At 42.5% G+C, this 21,977-nt stretch overlaps 1 protein-coding gene across 2 annotated transcripts; it reads left to right on the plus strand.

Annotated features, from left to right (window-relative positions):
• The first annotated feature begins 429 nt into the window (after positions 1 to 429).
• LOC118556355 (histone H3.3-like) lies at positions 430 to 16,916 on the plus strand. 2 transcript variants are annotated; one of them, XM_036133593.1, is made up of 6 exons: positions 430 to 571; positions 651 to 768; positions 8,241 to 8,424; positions 11,124 to 11,236; positions 16,061 to 16,135; positions 16,657 to 16,916. In XM_036133593.1, the coding sequence occupies exons 3-6, from the start codon at positions 8,295 to 8,297 to the stop codon at positions 16,783 to 16,785; spliced, it is 447 nt and encodes a 148-aa protein (XP_035989486.1). In that variant the 5' UTR covers positions 430 to 571; positions 651 to 768; positions 8,241 to 8,294; the 3' UTR covers positions 16,786 to 16,916. The 2 variants fall into 2 exon arrangements, with proteins under 2 accessions (XP_035989486.1, XP_035989487.1); XM_036133594.1 differs by having other exon boundaries at positions 651 to 710.
• Positions 16,917 to 21,977: the final 5,061 nt, after the last annotated feature.

The raw sequence follows: 21,977 nt of genomic DNA on the forward strand, positions 1-21,977 counted from the left end.
ATATATATATATATATATATATATACTGTAACTGTGTTTTTGTATATAGTAATAAAAAATAATTATTAAAGTGTATGAGTGGCTGTGTTTTGCAGCATACATAAATTCTGTCAGAATATTCAATTACTTTTAACCACACTAAGAATATTTAAATGCTCTGAACAATTTGTTATAATAGCTATAGCTTTAAAGTAAAAAAAAAAAAAACAACAACGTGAAAATTAGTTCAATAATCAGCGAGTATAGTTGACTAAAATTCCTTCTGCACCTGATTAAAACATTACACTGAGCGGAGTTGTCGACCGCCCCAAGGTGGCGCCCCTAAATCTCGTCAGCACCTATAGGCGAGAGCGGTCGATGCGGGGTCTACTCTTTATATACGTCTATGATAACTAAGACCAGATGCGCAGTCCCCACCCCTTTTGTTTCTGTATTCTAATGTCATTGGTCGAGCAGAAACAGGCATCGTTTGAATTCAGCGCTGTTGGTACTGCTTCCTGTGGAACACAACAGCAGATAATACAAGAGCTGTGTCCATCTCCGGTACCGAATCTAAAACCTGCGTAATAAGGTAAAAAAAAAAACAAAAAAACAACGTTTTACGGTTTATAGGATTTTGGACCTGAAGTTGTATGCTGTTTTTTTCTTAGGGACTGGAATCCCAGTGTGGAACCCAACCTTTTAAAACAGCAGCTCACATTTCCCCAACGGTGAGTTTGAAAGTGGGTCGTTGTCTCAAACTTCCCTCCACTTGGAACCCGAATTACGGTAAATAGATTGCTTGGTTTTTTTCATTTAGGATTTAGTGTGTACCCCTGTCTGTGTTTTTGCCACTGTCACACTTGAGGTCTATTGCGGACCTCTTAACTTCCCATAAAAGTTAAGAGGTCCGCAATAGACCTGGAACAATAGTGATTATGCTAATAGCTCGGTGTCACTGTGTCACGGCAACTGGACGCTGGAAGAGCAGGTTCAGTAAACTCCATCTCATTTTAACCGACTTGACATGGAAGTAGAGATGTTTGACCTTTGTTAAAAAGTGAAAGAGGAATGTCGACAGTGTATTGTTCAGCTAGTGGGTTAAACAAAAAAACAAAACGGTTCTCCCGTGATGATTATTTCAACATACCAAGACTGTCTAATATGAGGAGAATCACGTCTGTTTAAAGTCCATCCACAGCACTGACGCTCAATATTTCCCCAAGTAAACGGCTCAGTGGTCGTTTCCAGATTTCTGACGAAAATACAATTTGCTGATTGTCACTCATCTCCAGAAATTCTGTCTGCTGCCACCAAAATATCCACATTCCTGAGTCCATTCCAGCTGTCTGCTTTATTCTTGTAAAACATTTTGTTCCTAGATAGACTTGCATTAATGGATCAAATGAAACAGACCCCAAATGTGTATATAATCACTGAATAAAGTAATAAATTAGTTTTAAATTCTTGCCGGTATTATTACACTCCTTTTTTTTTTTTTTTTTTTTTTTTTTTTTTTTTTTTTTTTGGGAACTGCTTTTTTATTTTATTTAATTAAAGAGTACCACTCATGCAGAGTGCCTCAAGGCTCCATTCTTGACGTTTTACTCTTCTCTCTTTACTCTGTTCCTTTGGGGTCAGTTAGAAGAAACCAGTTTTTAGCCTTCTATTTTTTTAGGCAGAAGACATTCAGACTTTTATGAGACTAAAAGGAAAATAGTTGCTCTAAAAATGAACTTCTCTAAGGCATTGCAGACAGCATAGATGTCAACAAAGTTTATGTTGTTTGGGGCGCATTGATGTCTCTAACATTATCAGTGTTGACCTGGGACCTTAAAGTCAGTATCCGACACATGCTGCTACAGACCTGAGTGTAAGATTGAGAATAATAACTTTGATGCACAGTTAAAATCTGTGGTGCCGTCCAGCTTTTTCAAACTCAGACAGCTGACTAAAGATTTTTATATATGCTCTAATTACAACTTGCTTAGATTACTGCACTACACTTTTCTCTGGGTTTAATGAAACTCCAGTGGCTTGACTGCAGCTGGTCCAAAATGTTGCTACTCTTCTTTTAACTGCTCCCTTAAAATGAGAGCACATTTCTCCAGTTTTAATAGCAATTAATTGGGTACTGGTTCATATTCAGATTGATTTTAAAATAATTTTATTTCTTTTTAAATATCTTCCTGGTCTTGCTTTCCAGTATATGTCAGACCTTTTTATATGCAGGCTCCCTCTCGTTTGCTTAGGTCGGCAGATCAGTTTTTATTAGTCATCCGTAAAACAAAGAGTTCAAAGAGGTAACCGCACTTTCTCTGTCATTGCACAAAACTCTGGATTCAAGTAGCTTTACATATGAGGCAGGCCATTTCACTTTCTGGGTATAATGTTAAAAGACTTTTTTTGGCCTTTAATCCAGTTTGAGATGTTAGCTTTTGAAGTTTTTAACATGTGCTTGTGGGTCTGCATTTTATTGTACATTTTGCTAGCTTTAACTTTTTATTCTATTTTGAATTACTGGTTTTTAGATTGTATAAAGTTGAGAATATTATTCGTTTTTCAAAAGGGGGAGATGTGGTTGTTTTGCAAGCAGAAGTTCTCCAAAAACAGCTCAACAACATAACACAATCTTTTTTTCCCCCTGACTTTGACAAGAAATATGAATTATCAGATTTGCATCCAGGCAATCAAAACCCTACAGATTATCATTAGTCTATGGGTTTGATTATCAATGTAGGTCTATATCCTCATTGGTGGTTGAGGCCTAATTTCCTCAAGCCTGTATGGTCCGACATTTTCCCTTCAGCTGCAACACTTGAAGCACACAGGGGTTCACGCTGTGTCTTTATGCATGATCCAGCTGCTGATGTTTTCACTCTTTTCAGCTCCATGCACTTCTAGCCTGTGACAGTTTATAACCATTATCATCACCTTTCACTGCGACAGGTTCTCATCTCAGTTTCCGCCCTGACCAGACCAATCTCCTCTATGGCGCAGGGTGCTGTAGTGCGTAATTACGCAAGCCAAAGGCTGAGTTTGAAGTTGTTCTCTGAGCACGTTTTACTTGTGGTTGAAGCGGATGGAATGATTCCTTTCTGCTTTGCTTTTAGCCCACTATTACCGTATTTTCCGGACTATAAGTCGCTCCGGAGTACAAGTCGCACCAGCCATAAAGTGCATAATAAAGAAGGAAAAAACATATAAGTCACATTTTTGGGGGAAATTTATTTGATAATATACAACATCAAGAACAGACATGTCATCTTCTAATTCTAATTTCTAATTTTATTTATATAGCGCCAAATCATGAAACATGTCATCTCAAGGCACTTTACAAAGTCAAGTTCAATCATATTATACAGATTGGGTCAGATTATACAGATTGGTCAAAAATGTCCTATATAAGGAAACCAGTTGATTGCATCAAAGTCCCGACAAGCAGCATTCACTCCTGGGGAACCGTAGAGCCACAGGAAGAGTCATCTGCATTGTACATGGCTTTGCTGCAATCCCTCATACTGAGCAAGCATGAAGCGACAGTGGGAAGAAAAACCACCCATTAACGGGAAGGAAAAACCTCCGGCAGAACCGGGCTCAGTATGAACGGTCATCTGCCTCGACCGACTGGGGTTACAGAAGACAGAGCAGAGACACAACAAGAGAGACAAAAAAGCACAGAAGCACACATTGATCTAGTAATCTGTTCTACATTAGATGGTAGTAGCGGGTGAGCCGTCTTCTCTGGATGATGTCACAGTTAACAGAACGCCAGACCAGGTGTACCTACTATGAAGAGAAAAGAGAGAGAACAGAAAGTTAAAGCAGAAATGACAACACATAATGCATAATTGAAGAACAGTAGAAGAAAATTAGATCCTGATATACTCCAGTAACCTAAGCCTATAGCAGTAAAACTATAAAGGTAGCTGAGAGTAACATGAGTCACTAGTTATAATTTTTGTCAAAAAGAAAAGTTTTAAGCCTAGTCTTAAAAGTAGACAGGGTGTCTGCCTCACGGACCAAAACTGGGAGTTGGTTCCACAGGAGAGGAGCCTGATAGCTAAAGGATCTGCCTCCCATTCTACTTTTAGAGACTCTAGGAACCACCAGCAGACCTGCGGTCTGAGAGCGAAGTGCTCTGTTAGGAACATACGGCGTAATCAGAGCTCTGATATATGATGGAGTTTGATTATTAAGGGCTTTATACGTTAGAAGAAGAATTTTAAATTCTATTCTTGATTTAACAGGAAGCCAATGAAGGGAAGCTAAAATTGGAGAAATATGATCCCTCTGGTTGATTTTCATCAGAACTCTTGCCGCAGCATTTTGGATCAGCTGAAGGCTTTGAACTGCATTTTGTGGACTTCCTGATAGTAAAGAATTACAATAGTCCAGCCTTGAAGTAACAAATGCATGGACTAGTTTTTCAGCATCACTCCTGGACAGAATGTTTCTAATTTTGGCAATATTCCGGAGGTGAAAAAAGGAAACTCTGGAAACCTGTTTAATATGGGATTTAAATGACATGTCTTGGTCAAAAATAACACCAAGATTTTTTACTTTAAAGGCAATCTTGAAAGGCAATTTTAAATAAAAATAGAACGGAGGCAACAACAGGCTGAATAATTGTACCAGTGTTTCCCACAGCGCTATCTTGGCAAGGCAGCCGCCTCGCCAACATTCCAAAAAAAAAACAAAAACAACCCTAACTCGATATGCTTGCATGTTTATTTGACGGTAACAGGCGTTTTTTTTGTTGTTGCTTTCGCGCGTGCATATAGTGAAATAACAGGTGCTCTGCTCCGCCGGTCGTCCGTGAAAAGCTTGTCTTCTGTTTGGTGTGAAAATAACAGGTGTAATGATATACCGGTAAAAATGTGTAATAATTTCACACATAAGTCGCTCCAGAGTATAAGTCGCACCCCCGGCCAAACTATCAAAAAAACTGCGACTTATAGTCCGGAAAATACGGTAGTCTTAAAGGCGGAATCTTACAGGAGATATAGCACTTTTTATGCATTGGAACCCCAGATTGTCAGGCTCTGCACCTCACTGGTTCCTAATTGACTGTAGAAAGAGGGGAAAAAAAACACAATTTCTTTTGGTAACGTTTGGTACAAGCATAATTTATACTTAATGATACCGGTGTGAGGCAGTGAGGTGATTGGCTGTGCACGAGGAATAAATAGTGGAAAAACTGCATTAAAAAAGACTGTTAACGGCTCATTTAGAGGGAAGAGAAGGAACAACAGCTCTGAGCTAAAGCCCCTGATGTTACAAGTCCCTTAAATGTGCATCTAAATTACATGTTACTCATTGTGTCCTTGTTTAATGGCGATACCCCTACTGGCCACGGTCTGGTCCTGCAAGATTCTCTCGAGTGGTGCCAGTCTTCCTTTTTGCACATTAATGTGTCCAAAATAAAAGAAATGTGCAGACTTCAGAAAGGCTCCTCCCCCTCTCTCTCCTGTCACCGTAAACAGGCAGGCAGTGAAGGTTATGCCAGGGTACACCTACCTGGGCACAGTGATGTCCAATAAACTGACATTTGAGTCCCTGGCTGCTGCACTGTGCAGAAAAGCCCAACAGAGGATGCACTTTCTTCAAAAATTAAAGAGTTTTAATGTTTGTGTTTTTCTGAAAATGTTTTAGTTGTTTTTATTTAATCTGTTCTCACCTTTTCCTTTCTTTACGGGTTTGCTGACTCTGAAATCTTTGGGCCAGAGTCTTCAAAAAATACAGTTCTTAATCAATCACTTAATCTGGATGGCATTAACTTGGCCTCTGGTAATAAAGTTAAAAAGTCTTGGTGTTGTTTTCGTCCAAGACATGTCATTTAAATCCCATATTAAACAGGTTTCCAGAGTTTCCTTTTTTCACCTGAGGAATATCGCCAAAATTAGAAACATTCTGTCCAGGAGTGATGCTGAAAAACTGGTCCATGCATTTGTTACTTCAAGGCTGGACTATTGTAATTCTTTACTATCAGGAAGTCCACAAAATGCAGTTTGAAGTCTTCAGCTGATCCAAAATGCTGCGGCAAGAGTTCTGATGAAAATCAACCAGAGGGATCATATTTCTCCAATTTTAGCTTCCCTTCATTGGCTTCCTGTTAAATCAAAAATAGAATTTAAAATTCATCTTCTAACGTATAAAGCCCTTAATAATCAAGCTCCATCATATATCAGAGCTCTGATTACCCCGTATGTTCCTAACAGAGCACTTCGCTCTCAGACTGCAGGTCTGCTGATGGTTCCTAGAGTCTCTAAAAGTAGAATGGGAGGCAGATCCTTTAGCTATCAGGCTCCTCTCCTGTGGAACCAACTCCCAGTTTTGGTCCGTGAGGCAGACACCCCGTCTACTTTTAAGACTAATCTTAAAACGTTCCTTTTTGACAAAGCTTATAGTTAGAGTGGCTCATGTTACCCTGAGCTATCTCTATAGTTATGCTGTGATAGGCATAGGCTACTGGAGGACATCAGGGTCTATTTTTCTCACTCTATTGATTTCTACTGTTCTCCAGTTTTGCATTGTATTACATTGAAATGACTGTCGTCATTTCAGCTTTTAACTTTTTGCTCTCTCTCTTTTTCTTCATAGTAGGTACACCTGGTCTGGCGTTCTGTTAACTGTGACATCATCCAAGGAAGACATCACCTGCTATTACCATCTAATGTAGAACAGATTACTAGATCAATGTGTGCTTCTGTGCTTTTTTTGTCTCTCTTGTTGTGTCTCTGCTCTGTCTTCTGTAACCCCAGTCGGTCGAGGCAGATGACCGTTCATACTGAGCCCGGTTCTGCTGGAGGTTTTCCTTCCCGTTAATGGGTGAGTTTTTCTTCCACTGTCGCTTCATGCTTGCTCAGTATGAGGGATTGCAGCAAAGCCATGTACAATGCAGACGACTCTCCCTGTGGCTCTACGGTTCCCCAGGAGTGAATGCTGCTTGTCGGGACTTTGATGCAATCAACTGGTCAAAAATGTCCTATATAGAACATTTTTGACCAATCTGTATAATCTGACCCAATCTGTATAATATGATTGAACTTGATTTTGTAAAGTGCCTTGAGATGACATGTTTCATGATTTGGCGCTATATAAATAAAATTGAATTGAATTGAAAAAAATTTAACTGCTTGCAGTGCATTGTTAAAGAATGCGGAAAAATCATTAGAGCACAACTGAGTGACATTATGGACCTATTCAACTCCAGTAGTTGGTGTGTTGCTGTTTTTAGGCACATGGAGGCCCATCCTCCTAGGTCAAGTGTAAATCAATGGCCCACCATCACTGTCCTGGGCCGTCAGAAGCTATTGCCTGGTGGACATCTACAAACCAGGCGTCAGCAACCTTTTCTGTTGGAAGGACCATTTTGCGTCCCCACAATATGTCTACAGCCACAAAAATATTTTAGAAATGTGTACTAAATAAAAGCTTTTATTTTAAAGAGTAAAAAAATAAAACTGATATATTTTTAAAATTTTGGAACAAAAAAATTAAGTAGCTTTATTTTGTAAAATGAGCCAACATAAGCGAGCCGTTTCCATAAATATGGAAAATTAAGAGGGATAGGTAGTCCACCTAAAATGTCAAGCTCAGAGTTAGTAACTGAAAAACGTAAAAAAAAAAAAAAATAAATAAATAAAAAATTAAATCCTTGCCCTATCAGGGCTCTTCTTTTGGAGATATCTGATGCAAATGTTGCCTGAAGATGTACAGAAATGCTCACCACCCTTTCTTATTGCCTTTTGATTAAAAAACATCCCTTATTTGGTGTTGTAAGAGCCACAAAAGCCACATGTTGCAGAGCTCCACTCTTTACTGACAGGCTTTAACCAGAGAGAGGGGTCATAGAAACTTTGTAGGAGCTGCTGCAATCCACAGCTCTTCTGGGGAATCTGGTGACTGGACAATTATTTGTCACGCACTCCACAAATCTGGCTTTTTACGGAATATGGGCAAGAAGAAAACTACTGTGAAAAGAAATCAATGAGAAACTCTCTTTGTAAATTTCCCACATGCCAAATGTTAGGGGACACAGCAAACATGTCCACTGGAGCCTTATTGAACAGCAAAATAATATTTCCCAAAGAAAGTACATTGATGGACTTTTCACCATGAACTAAAAAGAGCAGCAATATGTCAAGTTCAACGTGCTGATGTTCCTGCAGGGTTTAAACACTTCAGTGTTGGTGAAATGTATTTACAGCCTGTAAAGGAATGACAAAATGTGTGTTGCCTTCCTCTGTTTCTCCCAGTGAGACCGTGGCCTCTGTACTTCTCTTCTGGCCGTCCCCTGTATATCGGACAGCATGACTCGTGATTCATCAAGCAGCCGTAGAAAGCCCAAAGCACCTGTTCGTCGCCCCCCGAAGCCTGTCCCTGGAACACATGCCCCAGCTGAATCCCCAAGAAGAAGTGGTGCCTCCCTGAGGTCTTCAAGTAAGTCACTGATGCAGACGTTAAAGCTGATGACGGGTGCAAGAATATTTGTCTACTTTCACCCTTTAAACTCTGAGACGGGAGTGCACCGGTGGCGCAGGAGTAGTGCATGTTGCCCGTGTGCAGAGGCTTTAGTCCTCAACGCCGCTGACCCAGGCTCGAGTCCAGCCTGCGGTCCTTTGCCACATGTCTTCCCCCACTCTCACCACCTTCCTGTCAGCCTACTTTTGATAAAAAGGGCCAATAAACTTGGAACATAACACACACCTCACTGCCGAAGAAGAGTCTACAGACGGTTAAATTAGTTTAAATGTAAATACATTTATTAATTTAGTAAAAATTGGCTAATACACTTATGGGTAACATTTCCTTAAAAGTAATGGTGCTGAATTATTTCTTTAAATGCTTTCATTGGTTGATCAGAGTGCTTAGTAACTCTAGTAATCCATCATAATTTGCTTTAAAAACAGATTATGATGGGGGAATGGGGAACAGGATGGTCAGGGAGGTGTAAAATGATGACAAAAAGATCTCCAATCAGGGTCCCTATGCAGCCTGGAAGAGTATGAAATTTTCTTTTACTACAGTGCTTTAAGTGGGCTGGTACAGAGTGGTACTGGCACTTCTAAAGTTTACCCCACAGCGTACTGGGACTTTTTTTCTAGAGTCCTAGCCATAACCCTGCCGACCTATTCAGTTTACAGCCTGTAGTCTATTTGCTGATTTTTATAATTAAAAAAATTTACCTCATCAGAAACCCATTGTCTTGGTGCACAACGCTTGCCATGCGTTCAAGTTGATCTAGGTGCTTCACATTTGCTACACAAACACAGCATTTGAAAAGTAATGTGAATGACCTTGCGGGGAAAAAAAAATTAGATGTCACCTTCCCAGTTTTGCCTACTTTGAGCTCCTTTTAGTATGAGCCATGAAACTGTCTGCAAACAGATGCACAATGGTACAACAGTACATCTTTGACCCTGAGTCAGACCCAGAAGGTGAAGAAGTGGAACCTCCTGCACAACCAGCAAAGATGCAGCAACATTTTCTGAATGATGACGAAGTAGCCTGGTGCTACACTGCTACTAGAGAGAGTTCCAGAGCGCCATTTCTGCAGTGTTAAATTGTCCTGTTATATCTTCTCAACTGCCTAGAAACCTCTCTCTGAGAATATTATGTTTTTAATAAAGTGTTGGTTTGTGTACAATACGTCTAGGAGGTATTTTGCTTATTGTAGATGAGAAGAATCTGAGAAGCAATTAACATCCCTCTGGGATCTCCAATGTAAATTACCATCATGCTAACGGATGTGTCTGTTCAGCTGTAGTTAACACATTTTTGGCATGTATCAATGCCAATATTAAGCTATGTTTGTTATTCATTCCAATAATAAGCATAACTTCAGTATTGAATGAGATATTAAAGTTGTTAAATTTTTGTATGTAGTTTGACTTTGCTTGGGCCACTAGGTGAGGGGCTGGAACTGGGCTATAGTTGCTAGGTGAGGGCAGTGCCCTCTAATTGTAACATTATAGTCAAGAGGTTTTTAAAAGGGCTGGTTTTCCAGACACCAAAACATTTACTACCAAAAAGTGCTTGCAATATTTCTAGAAACATTAGAGACACAACACTTAAATCACACAATTTAACTCCAAGTTAATCTCCATCCATACATTTTCTACCACTTTCTTCCTTTGCGGGGTCATGAGGGGTGCTGGTGTCTATCTCCAGCTGTCAATGGGCGAGAGGCGGGGTACAACCTGGACAGGTCACCAGTCTATCGCAGGGCAACACAGAAACAGACAACCAAGGAGGAACAGAAGCTCTCCATGAGCTCACCAGAGGTAGTCTGACTGCCATTAGGTGCAGAGATGAAACCTCAGAACTATTGTGAGACCATATGCTGGTGTAGATGGCCCTGGGTTCTTCCTAATGCAAGACAATCCTAGACCTCATGTGGCTGGAGTGTGTCCGCAGTTCCTGCAAAATGAAGGCATTGATGCTTTGGAGTGGCTGCCTGTTCCCCAGACCTGAGTCCAACTGAGCATATCTGGGACATCGTGTCTCTCTCCATCCACCAATGGCACGTTGTACCACAGACTGTCCGTAGTTGGCGGATCCGTTAGTCCAGGTCCGAGAGGAGATCCCCCAGGAGACCGTCCTCCACCTCATCAGGAGCATGCCCAGACGTTGTAGGGAGGTCATACAGGCACGTGGAGGCCACACACGCCACTGAGCCTCATTTTGACTTGTTTTGACTTTACATCAAAGTTGGATCCGCCTGTAGCCTGTAATTTCCATTGGTAATTTTTGTTGTCAGCACATTCAACTATGTAAAGAACAAAGTATTTATTAAGAATATTTCATTCATTCAGCTCTGAGTTATTTTAGTGTTTGTTTTGAGCAGTGTACAAAAAAATTGCCAAAAGTAATTTCTTTTCTATATTTTTTGTAACGGGCACTTTTAATTTAGGTATCGCACATATGTCTGAGGCAAGAAGCAAACCTGGCTTAGAGTCCAGCGTAAAAAGAGCTTTGACTATTTATTTTATATAGGAAATTTGTTTTGATCTCTAGTTTGTTTTGTTGTTGTTGTTTTTTTCTCTCACCTGTCCACATTTATATATTTCTTATTTAAAACTGAAAGTAGGGTGGTGAATATGAAGATGTAGTAATGAAAATTAAACTTCCTACTAAAGGAGCCTCTCCCAAAAAGAAGAAGTTCCGACCAGGAACCAGGGCCCTAATGGAGATCCGGAAGTACCAGAAGAGCACCGATCTTCTCCTCAGAAAGGCGCCATTCGCCCGACTGGTCAGTAAGACAATGACAAATTCATTAAGTTGGGGTGGGGGATCAAACTAAACATGTTACACTGCAAAAACTGAACTAAAAATATGTACAATTTTATTTAAATGAGTGTATGTGTCCTTGATTTGAACAGGCAAATAAGATTATCTGCCGATGGAAAGAGTCATTTTATCCCTAAAATAAGATAATTGGATATAATGCACTTGAAATAAGTTAATGAAGATGAGTTCTTTCTATTGTAAGTGCAAAAATCTTATTCCATTGGCAGATTATCTTATTTACCTACTCCAAATAAGGTACAAATACATTAATTTCAAGAAAAGTTTAACTTTGTTATAGTTTAGTCTGTTTTTGCAGTGTATAGCCTTAGTAGGCGTTACAGAGGAATCCACACAATATGCATATAACCATAAATGTTGACCTCAAAGTGTTTATGTGCTGTCTTTTTGCAGAAGTTCAGTGTCTTTCAAGATCACTGAGAAACATAGCCGACGCTTGTCAGGATGCAGCGTGTAGGCTGCAGTCTGTGCCTCACTGCCTCTCTCCCTTCCCTGCTCAGAATAATTAAATCCACCTGTCAGGCTGCAATCAACCTTCAACTGCTCTCACCCGGTTCCACCCTTATTTAAACTCACCTCATTCTGCTCTCGTCGCCGGTCCGTAGTGTTCACTCCTGCTCAGTCTCAGCCAGTATTCGATGTCAGCTCTGTTTTGTTGCAGTCAGCCTGAAGAACGTTGCTTCTACTTGGTTTTCGTTCAAGTCACTTCTCTCAGACTCTGCTCAGCTCTGCTCCATCGGACGCTCTCAAGTCCTGCAACTCGGTTCCATGCTCTCAAGTTCTGCAACTCGGTTCCACGCTCTCAAGTCCTGCAACTCAGTTCCACGCTCTCAAGTTCTGCAACTCGGTTCCACGCTCTCAAGTTCTGCAACTCGGTTCCACGCTCTCAAGTTCTGCAACTCGGTTCCATGCTCTCAAGTTCTGCAACTCGGTTCCACGCTCTCAAGTCCTGCAACTCGGTTCCACGCTCTCAAGTCCTCCGCTCCTGAGTTTCCTCCCGGTCAGTCTCCCTGCGCTCCTCCTGTCAGCCAGCTTCTGCACCCTTCATCTCCGTCCATAAAGACTCTGGTTCCTCTCGTCATTAACCCTCCATCCTGTACAATAAACTCACTTCAAGAACAAGCTCTGTGCGTGCGTGCTGTTTACAATTACGGACCGGCCAAAGGATGAACCCGAGCACGCACAGAGCTAGGTGCGGAAGCTGGCAGGATCTGCTCCGCCTCAGTTAATGTCTCCGTGGGTGCCTTCGCCGCTGATGAGTTCCGCTGGAGGGATCGTTCTCCGCGGAGCGGGCCTCCGATGCAGCCCAGCGTCTCAAGTTCCTGTCAGCGTCTCAGTTCCTGTCTGCGTGCTCAACTTCATGTCCGCGTCTCAAGATCCCCGCTCTCGACTTCCTGTCTGTGGCTCAAGTTCCTGCCTTAGATCTTTAGTTTCCTAGTTTAGCTTTATTTTCCAGATTTATTTTCCAGATTCTCGTTTTCTAGTTAGACATCTAGTTCTCTAGTTTCTGTTGTTGTTTTGAGTTATTTTGCCCTGGGGTTTTGAGTTACTTAACAATTTTTGGTTTTGGAGTTTTTTTCCAGTGTTCCTTAGAGTTTTTCTTAGAGTTCTTTAGTTTCAGTTTGTGTTCCTGCTTAGATTAGTTGAGTTTCTGTTTGCTTTGGGTTTTATTTCTTTTCAGCTCAGTTCTATTGTTCTAGGTTTGCCTTTAGTCTTTGCGTTGTGCTTCTAAATTCTATTTTTTTCCCTTAGATTTTTCTGTTGTTTGTGTTCTATTTTCTAGCTTAGGTTATCTAGTTTTTCGTTAGTTTAGCTGCACCTGCCCTCGTCTCCCTGTTTTGCTTAGTTATAGTTTTTCTTTAGGTTTTGGTCCCCATCCTAGTGTTCTGGTTTGTTTTCGGTTTTCTAGCCTTAGTCCCTGTTACCTGTTTAGCCCTGTGGATCCCTGTCAAGTTTATTAATTCAGGTCTTAGTGCCGTATTTGTTGTTTATCCCCTTAATGTCTGTGTCTGGGTTCCCTGCGTTGTCTGGGTTCCCTGCGCTCTTAAAGGTTCCCTGCGCTCTTAAGAGTCACTGCACTCTTAGTTCCCCAGTTTAGTTAGTTTGATGTTTCCGAGCCCCATTAGTTTCATTTTAGACTTCCCTGTTTCTTTTATTTCCTTGTTGTACCCTGGTTTAGTTCGGTTAGTCCTCTGTTTCCGTTTAGTTGGGCATCCCAAGGTCTCTGGTTTCCGATCACCTTTTTCTGTTTTCTTCCCCTCCCCGGGAGGTGGCGCCAGAACCCTCCGACACACCTTTATGCCAGCTGAGCCCTCTGGTCCTCTCGGCCTGTCGCTGCCCAGTTTAGAGACCGCTGCCAGAGCCCTCCGACGTTTCATTAATCGTCGGCTGTGCCCTCTGGTGTACCCGGTCAGTCGCTGCCCAGCATACGCAGGTCGCCGCCAGAGCCCTCCGGCACTCCTGTGTCGTCGTCTGTGCCCTCTGGTGTACCCGGTCAGTTGCTGCCCAGCGCATGCTTGTCGCTGCCAGAGCCCTCCGGTGCATCCGTGTCACCGTGTGTGCCCTCTGGCGCGCCTGGTCTGTTGCTGCCTAGCTCGCCCTCTAGTTTCTGGTGTTTAGGTTTTTCTTGGTTCCCCGGCGTGTTAGGACGCCCTCTGACTCCTAGTCTTTAGATTTCTTGTTCCCGGCGTGTTAGGACGCCCTCTGACTCCTTGTGCTTTGATTTCGTGTTCCCGGCGTGTTAGGACGCCCTCTGACTCCTAGTCTTTAGATTCCTTGTTCCCGGCGTGTTAGGGCGCCCTCTGGTCCCTGGTATTTTGTAGAAATTCCCCTCAAGCCCCGGCAATTTCTTCCCTTGCGCCCCGGCGTTTCCCTCAAGCCCCGGCGATCTTTCCCTAGCGCCCCGGCGTTTGCCTCACGCCCCGGCGAGTTTCTCCCTAGCGCCCCGGCGTTTCCCCCCTTGCGCCCCGGCGTTTCCCTCACGCCCTGGCGATCTTTCCCTAGCGCCCCGGCGTTTCCCTCACGCCCCGGCGATCTTGTCCCTTGGGCCCCAGCGCTTCCCTCACGCTCCGGCGGTGTCTTCCCTTGGCGTTTCCATACGCCCGTTCCTTCCCCTTGGCGTTTCCATACGCCCGTTCCTTCCCCTTGGCGTTTCCATATGCCCGTTCCTTCCCCTTGGCGTTTCCATACGCCCGTTCCTTCCCCTTGGCGTTTCCATACGCCCATTCCTTCCCTTTGGCGTTGTGTACGGCCGTTCCTTCCCTTTGGCGTTGTGTACGGCCGTTCCTTCCCTTTGGCGTTGTGTACGGCCGTTCCTTCCCTTTGGCGTTGTGTACGCCCGTTCCTTCTTTTTGGCGTTGTTTATGCCCGTTCCTTCCCTAGGCGTTTCTGTACGCCCGTTACTTTCCTTTAGCGCTGCCGTTGGCCCGTTCCTTCCCTTTTGGTGCTGTCGTGCGCCCGTTCCTTCCCTTTGGCGCTGTCGTGCGCCCGTTCCTTCCCTTTGGCACTGTCGTGCGCCCGATCCTTCCCTTTGGCGTTGTGTGTGCCCGTTCCTTCCCTCTGGCGCTGTGTTGCGCCCGTTCCTTCCCTTTGGTGCTGTGTTGCGCCCGTCCCTTCCCTCTGGCGCTGTGTTGCGCCCGTTCCTTCCCTTTGGCGCTGTGTTGCGCCCGTTCCTTCCCTTTGGCGCTGTGTTGCGCTCGCTCTTTCCCCTGGCGCTGTCAAGCGCCCGTACCTTTCCTGATGTGCCGCGCCCTGGTTGTGCTCTGGCACGTCTGTGTTCTCTGGCCCCTTTGGTTCCCCAGTGTTCTCTTGGCCCCTTTGGTTCCCAGTGTTCTCTAGCCCCTTTGGTTCCCCAGTGTTCTCTAGCCCCTTTGGTTCCCCAGTGTTCTCTAGCCCCTTTGGTTCCCCAGTGTTCTCTAGCCCCTTGGTTCCCCAGTGTTCTCTAGCCCCTTGGTTCCCCAGTGTTCTCTAGCCCCTTGGTTCCCCAGTGTTCTCTAGCCCTTTGGTTCCCTGTGTTTTTTTTAGCTTTAGATTCTCCTTGTCCTCTAGCCTTCGGTCCTCCGTGTTCTCCAGCCCTTTTGGTTCCCCGAGTTTTCCAGTGTTCAGCCTGATTCTTGCCCACCTTCCTGGGCCCCCTCCACCCACCCAGCGTGGGAGGTTCTGGGCCGTCCGGTGTCCGGCCTTGTGGGGGGGGGGGGGTACTGTCAGGATGCAGCTTGTAGGCTGCAGTCTGTGCCTCACTGCCTCTCTCCCTTCCCTGCTCAGAATAATTAAATCCACCTGTCAGGCTGCAATCAACCTTCAACTGCTCTCACCCGGTTCCACCCTTATTTAAACTCACCTCATTCTGCTCTCGTCGCCGGTCCGTAGTGTTCACTCCTGCTCAGTCTCAGCCAGTATTCGATGTCCGCTCTGTTTTGTTGCAGTCAGCCTGAAGAACATTGCTTCTACTTGGTTTTCGTTCAAGTCATTTCTCTCACTTCTCTCAGCTGTTCCACGGTCTCAAGTCCTCCGCTCCTGAGTTTCCTCCCGGTCAGTCTCCCTGCGCTCCTCCTGTCAGCCAGCTTCTGCACCCTTCATCTCCGTCCATAAAGACTCTGGTTCCTCTCGTCATTAACCCTCCATCCTGTACAATAAACTCACTTCAAGAACAAGCTCTGTGCGTGCGTGCTGTGTCCGGGTTCATCCAAAGACAAATCATGACAACACTGTGTTTTCATTCATTTCTGTTTGAAGTAACATTTGGTTCTGATCTTTCTCCCTGGCTCAGGTTCGGGAGGTGTGTCAAGGTTTTACCATACAATGTCACCGGTGGCAGGTCTATGCTCTCATGGCCCTGCAAGAGGTAAGTGGCGCTTCTGCACAGGGAATAATCTGTTATCCCAACACGTTGTAGTTGCTGTTTGTTTGTTTTTTAAGTTTAAAGTGAGTTTTACTAAACAAAGTTGAGGGTTTAAATTCTTTATAATAAAGACTTTCTCAGAAGTTTCCACATTTCTGCTAAATTGCCTGGTTTTTGTGCATGTCAAAAAAAAATAAAAAAAATAAACCATTTCCAAACTTTATCATGGTTTCTATATATATAGTTTATCCTTTACAATGCAAGTTAAAAACTAATAAATCTGTTACAATGGGCAACAAGTCCAATAACCAGGTTGTAAAGTGCATATGCCTGTTTGTCTTCTGAAGCCCTTTTTGACTCTTCATTGGGAGAAGCATCCCAGCATCTTCATTACTTTTAATTCAATTCTTTAGTGCCAATTCACAACAGACATCAACATGCATCCCAATTTGACCCTAGTTATGAAACAGATTTCTAACCTGCACATAACATAATTTGAAACCTAACCCTGCCTGTGCCCCCAGGCTGCAGAGGCATTTCTCGTCATGCTTTTTTCAGATGCCAACCTGTGTGCCATCCATGCCAAGAGAGTCACAGTGTTCCCACGAGACATTCAACTGGCCAGGAGGATCCGTGGGGTTCATTCCATATAAAGCCAGCTGAGAGAATCCCAGCATCATTAAGATACTGTGTATGTTGTTCTTTCCCTGTTTTCAATACATTTAACTCATTTCATATTGATGTGTACATTTTGTTCATTAGTAAACTTATTTTTTCAACAATATGGTTGCTTTGTTTTGTCCTTTCTTAGTCTTCCATTTCTCTATACCCTTTTAAAAAAACGGCTTTCAGAGATGTGCAGGGATGTTTACATTGTTTATGTGGATACCTGAATACTCTGAAATATAGAAATGTTAGGTACAAGTTAAAGAGTATAGCAGGGTAAGATTTATCAAGTTTATTCCCACAAATAAAGGTCACTTTACAAGACGGATTCATTTAAAGTCCAGTTCAGCCAAAATTCGTTCCATCCAGGTCAATACAGTCAGACCAGTTTCACATAGCCTACAACAATCATACGCATTTGATCACACAAGTTGTAAAAAGTTGTCTACGTAAATGAGCAATGCTCATAGAAGGTTCCCTGCAGTTCATTCCTTCATCCTGAGCAAACATCGGGAGACGGTAAAAAGTAACTCCCAGATTAACAGGAGAAAACCTCTCGCATTAACTGGCTCAGTGTGAGTGGCATCTGCAGCAACCAACTGGTGGGAAAAAAGGAAAGATGACCACAGAAGCACAGCCAAAATGAGAAAGCAAAGTAAAGGCGTTCTCTTTTTGCTGTTTTGTTTTTGTTTTTTCTTTTGACTGATTTTCCCTCCAGCACATGTGGTGCTGGCTGCAGAACCATAGGCGGAGCTGAAGCAGCTTCAACCCTGCTCACCAACCCTAACCGTACCTCAGCTGCAGCAACATGGTTGGGCTAAAATGCACATTCACGCTAGTTTTCAAGACCATTGCCACATGTCTAATAACTTTTTGTTGAGTTCATGCTATTTTTCTGAAGATTGACTGATTTATACAATTGCATAAATTTAATATTTTAATTGTTAATTCACATTCATAGTAATAAAATGTATATGTATCATTGTGTAAATAGATTAAACCTTTTTTTTATGCCAACATACCATTGTCACGTCTAATTACCTTTTTGTTGCCAACATTCATGCTACTTTTTTGAAGCTCAATAACTTTTTTTTTTTGTACATCTACATCAGGGGTGTCAAACTCATTTTGGTTGAGGGGCTGCATACAGCTTAATCTGATCTCAAGAGGGCCACACGAGTAAACTCATTGCAAGATTAAGCAGAACTAATAAAAGTGGACTTGTTATTGATTTTTATAGTAAATGAATAAATGAACTTTTACACAATATATTATGAATAACCTCAGCGTTTTTAAGAAAAGCATGTGCAATTTCAACAATACTTTTACTCAGTTAAACATTTACTTGTGCATTATGCATAAGAACTGATCATAGTGATTTATACAATGTTGAAAAACATTTATTCACATTTTTTGGAACTTAAAAACACTGTCCTGCATGACAAAATACATCAAACAGATAAAAATTAAATGATTTGAATTTTTCCACACCTGAAGCTTAATCTGCTAATTAAAACACAGCGCGTTTGGACAATATAGGAATTGCATATTTTCAATTAAACGAAGTACATGTTTTTTTCAATAATTGTTTTATCATTCTCTTCCTTTTATCTTGTCCACTTGTGAAAGTCAAATCTGATGAGCTCTTTGTGGCATCTTATTGCCACATTGCCAGACAGGACACTTTTGGGGGGGGGGGGGGGGGGGGGTATATATATATATTTTTAATGATAATGCATTTAGCCACAGGGCCGGACTAAATTGTTCGGCGGGCTGTATGTTTGACACCCCTGAACTACATTAATCATACTTTTCAGTTATTTTTTTACACAATATATTCAGATTAATAAAATTCATATGCATTAATGTGTGAAATATAAACAAAACCTTTTTTACATTCCAAACAAGTATATTTTAAGATAAAATATCTTTTTAACACAATTGCAGAATAAGAGAAGATTAATACTGTCGATGCAATCAAGAGATATCCCAGTTGGAAAAAGGAATTATATACACAATCTGTTGGAATGTTGAAATGATTTATGTTAATGTCTAACCTATGAAAATAAGTACAACAGGGGTTTACCATTTTTGTTTATCATTCATGATCAATGCACATGCTATACTATTTCCTGCATGAAACACTCTATGGTCTTCAAATGTGAAAAGGAAGGGAGCAAAGATTTCCTCCATGTCCTCTGTATGGAGCAGGGGGCTTGAAAACCTGTCCCGCATTGTGAGGACCATCAGTGCTCCATCCTCATCTATGCTGAGCATTTGTGGTGGAGTAACTTTCCCAGCAAAGTAATGTGAGTTCTTTACCCACCTTGGGGGCACCAAGATGTCTCTAAGCACAGGCCTCTCCTTTTTGCAAAATAAGGAAATTAAATAATAAAACCAGTCATGAGCTTCTTAACTGTTTTTGATACTGTAAAAGTTACCACCTAAAACATGTAAAGGCTAGACAGAAACATTCACCCATGGTGATATACAGGGGTTGGACAATGAAACTGAAACTCCTCTCATTTTAGTGTGGGAGGTTTCATGGCTAAATTGAACCAGCCAATCTTCATTAATTGCACATTGAACCAATAAGAGCAAAGTGTGAAGGTCCAATTAGCAGGGTAAGAGCACAGTTTGACTCAAAATATTGCAATGCACACAACATTATGGGTGACATACCAGAGTTCAAAAGAGGACAAATTGTTGGTGCACGTCTTGCTGGCGCATCTGTGACCAAGACAGCAAGTCTTTGTGATGTATCAAGAGCCACGGTATCCAGGGTAATGTCAGCATACCACCAAGAAGGACGAACCACATCCAACAGGATTAACTGTGGACGCAAGAGGAAGCTGTCTGAAAGGGATGTTCGGGTGCTAACCCGGATTGTATCCAGAAAACATAAAACCACGGCTCCCCAAATCACAGCAGAATTAAATGTGCACCTCAACTCTCCTGTTTCCACCAAAACTGTCCGTTGGGAGCTCCACAGGGTCAATATCCACGGCCAGGCTGCTATAGCCAAACCTTTGGTCACTCATGCCAATGCCAAACGTTGGTTTCAATTGTGCAAGGAGCGCAAATCTTGAGCTGTGGACAATGTGAAACATGTATTGTTCTCTGATGAGTCCACCTTTACTGTTTTCCCCACATCCGGGAGAGTTACGGTGTGGAGAAGCCCCAAAGAAGCGTACCACCCAGACTGTTGCATGCCCAGAGTGAAGCATGGGGGTGGATCAGTGATGGTTTGGGCTGCCATATCATGGCATTCCCTTGGCCCCATACCTGTGCTAGATGGGCGCGTCACTGCCAAGGACTACCGAACCATTCTGGAGGACCATGTGCATCCAATGGTTCAAACATTGTATCCTGAAGGAGGTGTCAGTGTATCAGGATGACAATGCACCAATACACACAGCAAGACTGATGAAAGATTGGTTTGATGACCATGAAAGTGAAGTTGAACATCTCCCATGGCCTGCACAGTCACCAGATCTAAATATTATTGAGACACTTTGGGGTGTTTTGGAGGAGCGAGTCAGGAAACATTTTCCTCCACCAGCATCACGTCGTGACCTGGCCACTATCCTGCTAGAAGAATGGCTTAAAATCCCTCTGAGCACTGTGCAGGACTTGTAGATGTCATTCCCAAGACGAAATTGACCCTGTATTGGCCGCAAAAGGAGGCCCTACACCAGGGGTCACTAATTAAAAATCAGCGGGGTCCGAATAAAGAAAATCAACAACCAGTTAAGGTCCCGACACATTTTTTTATCACAACCCGTTACTTTAAACAGTGTTTAACAATGAAATAAAATGTTTATGCATCCACCTTATACATTAACTTTTTTAAACAAAAAAATAACATAAAAATAGAACGTTTTTCTATTTTAAAATCCAAAGTGCTTTTTAAAATAGAGAACCACAATCTTTCACAGTTTGGTATATAGACAATTTCTTGACTTTCACATCTTTTATAAACAACTGAACTTTTTTTATTTCTTTTCTATGGCTTAATGAGAGAAGTGAGCTTTAGGCTGCCCTGCAAGAATTTTAAACCTGGGTTTGATTGGCAACAAAGCCAACCTCAAGCACATATCAAGGTGCTCATTCGTTCTGCGCCTTTAAATCAGCTATTTTCTCCGTATGTATGAGCAAGCGGATATGTTTGGGAACGCTCCGGAGGGCTTTGCCATATTAACAAGAGAAGCGGCGCAAGTGAAGTTAGCACAGGGGTTGAAGTAAAAATAATGTTTGACTGAAAACATTTTTCCTGCAAGCCCATATATTACTGGGGCGTGGACATCATGCTGCATTGGTTGGCTCACTTGCTTAGTGTGTGCAAAGTCAACTAAATCTGGTACTTATAAAATATCTATTAAATTTCTGTATCTCTGTCACCTTTCAGCTTTAGACCCTTTGCGTCATCCTGGACAGCCTCTCCATCACTTTCCACATCCACATCATCATCTGGGTTACTTTCATCTCTGCAGCATCAAGTTCTTCCTTCACACTGTTGACAAACTGGTCCACAGTCCACTTTACAATCCCAGCTCCCTTTCCTCCCTGTCCTCTGGAAAACCTCCATAAACTGCAGCTGATTCAGAGGACAGCAGCTTCATCATTACATCATCTCCGTCACACCTGTACATTAACTCCACTGGCTCCCTGTCACATTCAGTATAAATCTATTTTATGATCATACAAGGCCAAACACAGCCTAGTAAATGCAGGACACATCACCAACACTACCATGACATAATAAATTTTAATTTGACACAGATTGCACATGACAATAATCAATCTCTGCTTTGCCTGTTATTGTTCACCAATTAATTAAAAAGGCATGATTTAACTTTTTTGAAGTTTAATAAAATTGCTATATTTTAGCCCAGTGACTGGAGATCTGTCCAGGATGAACCGTGTCCGTGCTCCACTTTAACTTCATAAAAAACTCTCTGAGAATCGCCTTTCTCTCTGGCCTCACCCAGTTAGAACCCGTTCTCCAGTCCAGGGGTCCGTTCTTCGTAAGTCGCTAACTCAGTTAGCTGGATTTGATTGTTGACGATTAGGCATGATCTTGGATCGTTTGGTTCTTCGAAAATCATCCTGGACTTGTTGTCATAGCAACATGTGCGCCAGCTTAAACCTGCTCGCTAACAGGCTTATTTCATGTAAA

The sequence above is a fragment of the Fundulus heteroclitus genome, unplaced genomic scaffold, assembly GCF_011125445.2.
Source record: "Fundulus heteroclitus isolate FHET01 unplaced genomic scaffold, MU-UCD_Fhet_4.1 scaffold_64, whole genome shotgun sequence".
Lineage (NCBI taxonomy): Eukaryota > Metazoa > Chordata > Actinopteri > Cyprinodontiformes > Fundulidae > Fundulus > Fundulus heteroclitus.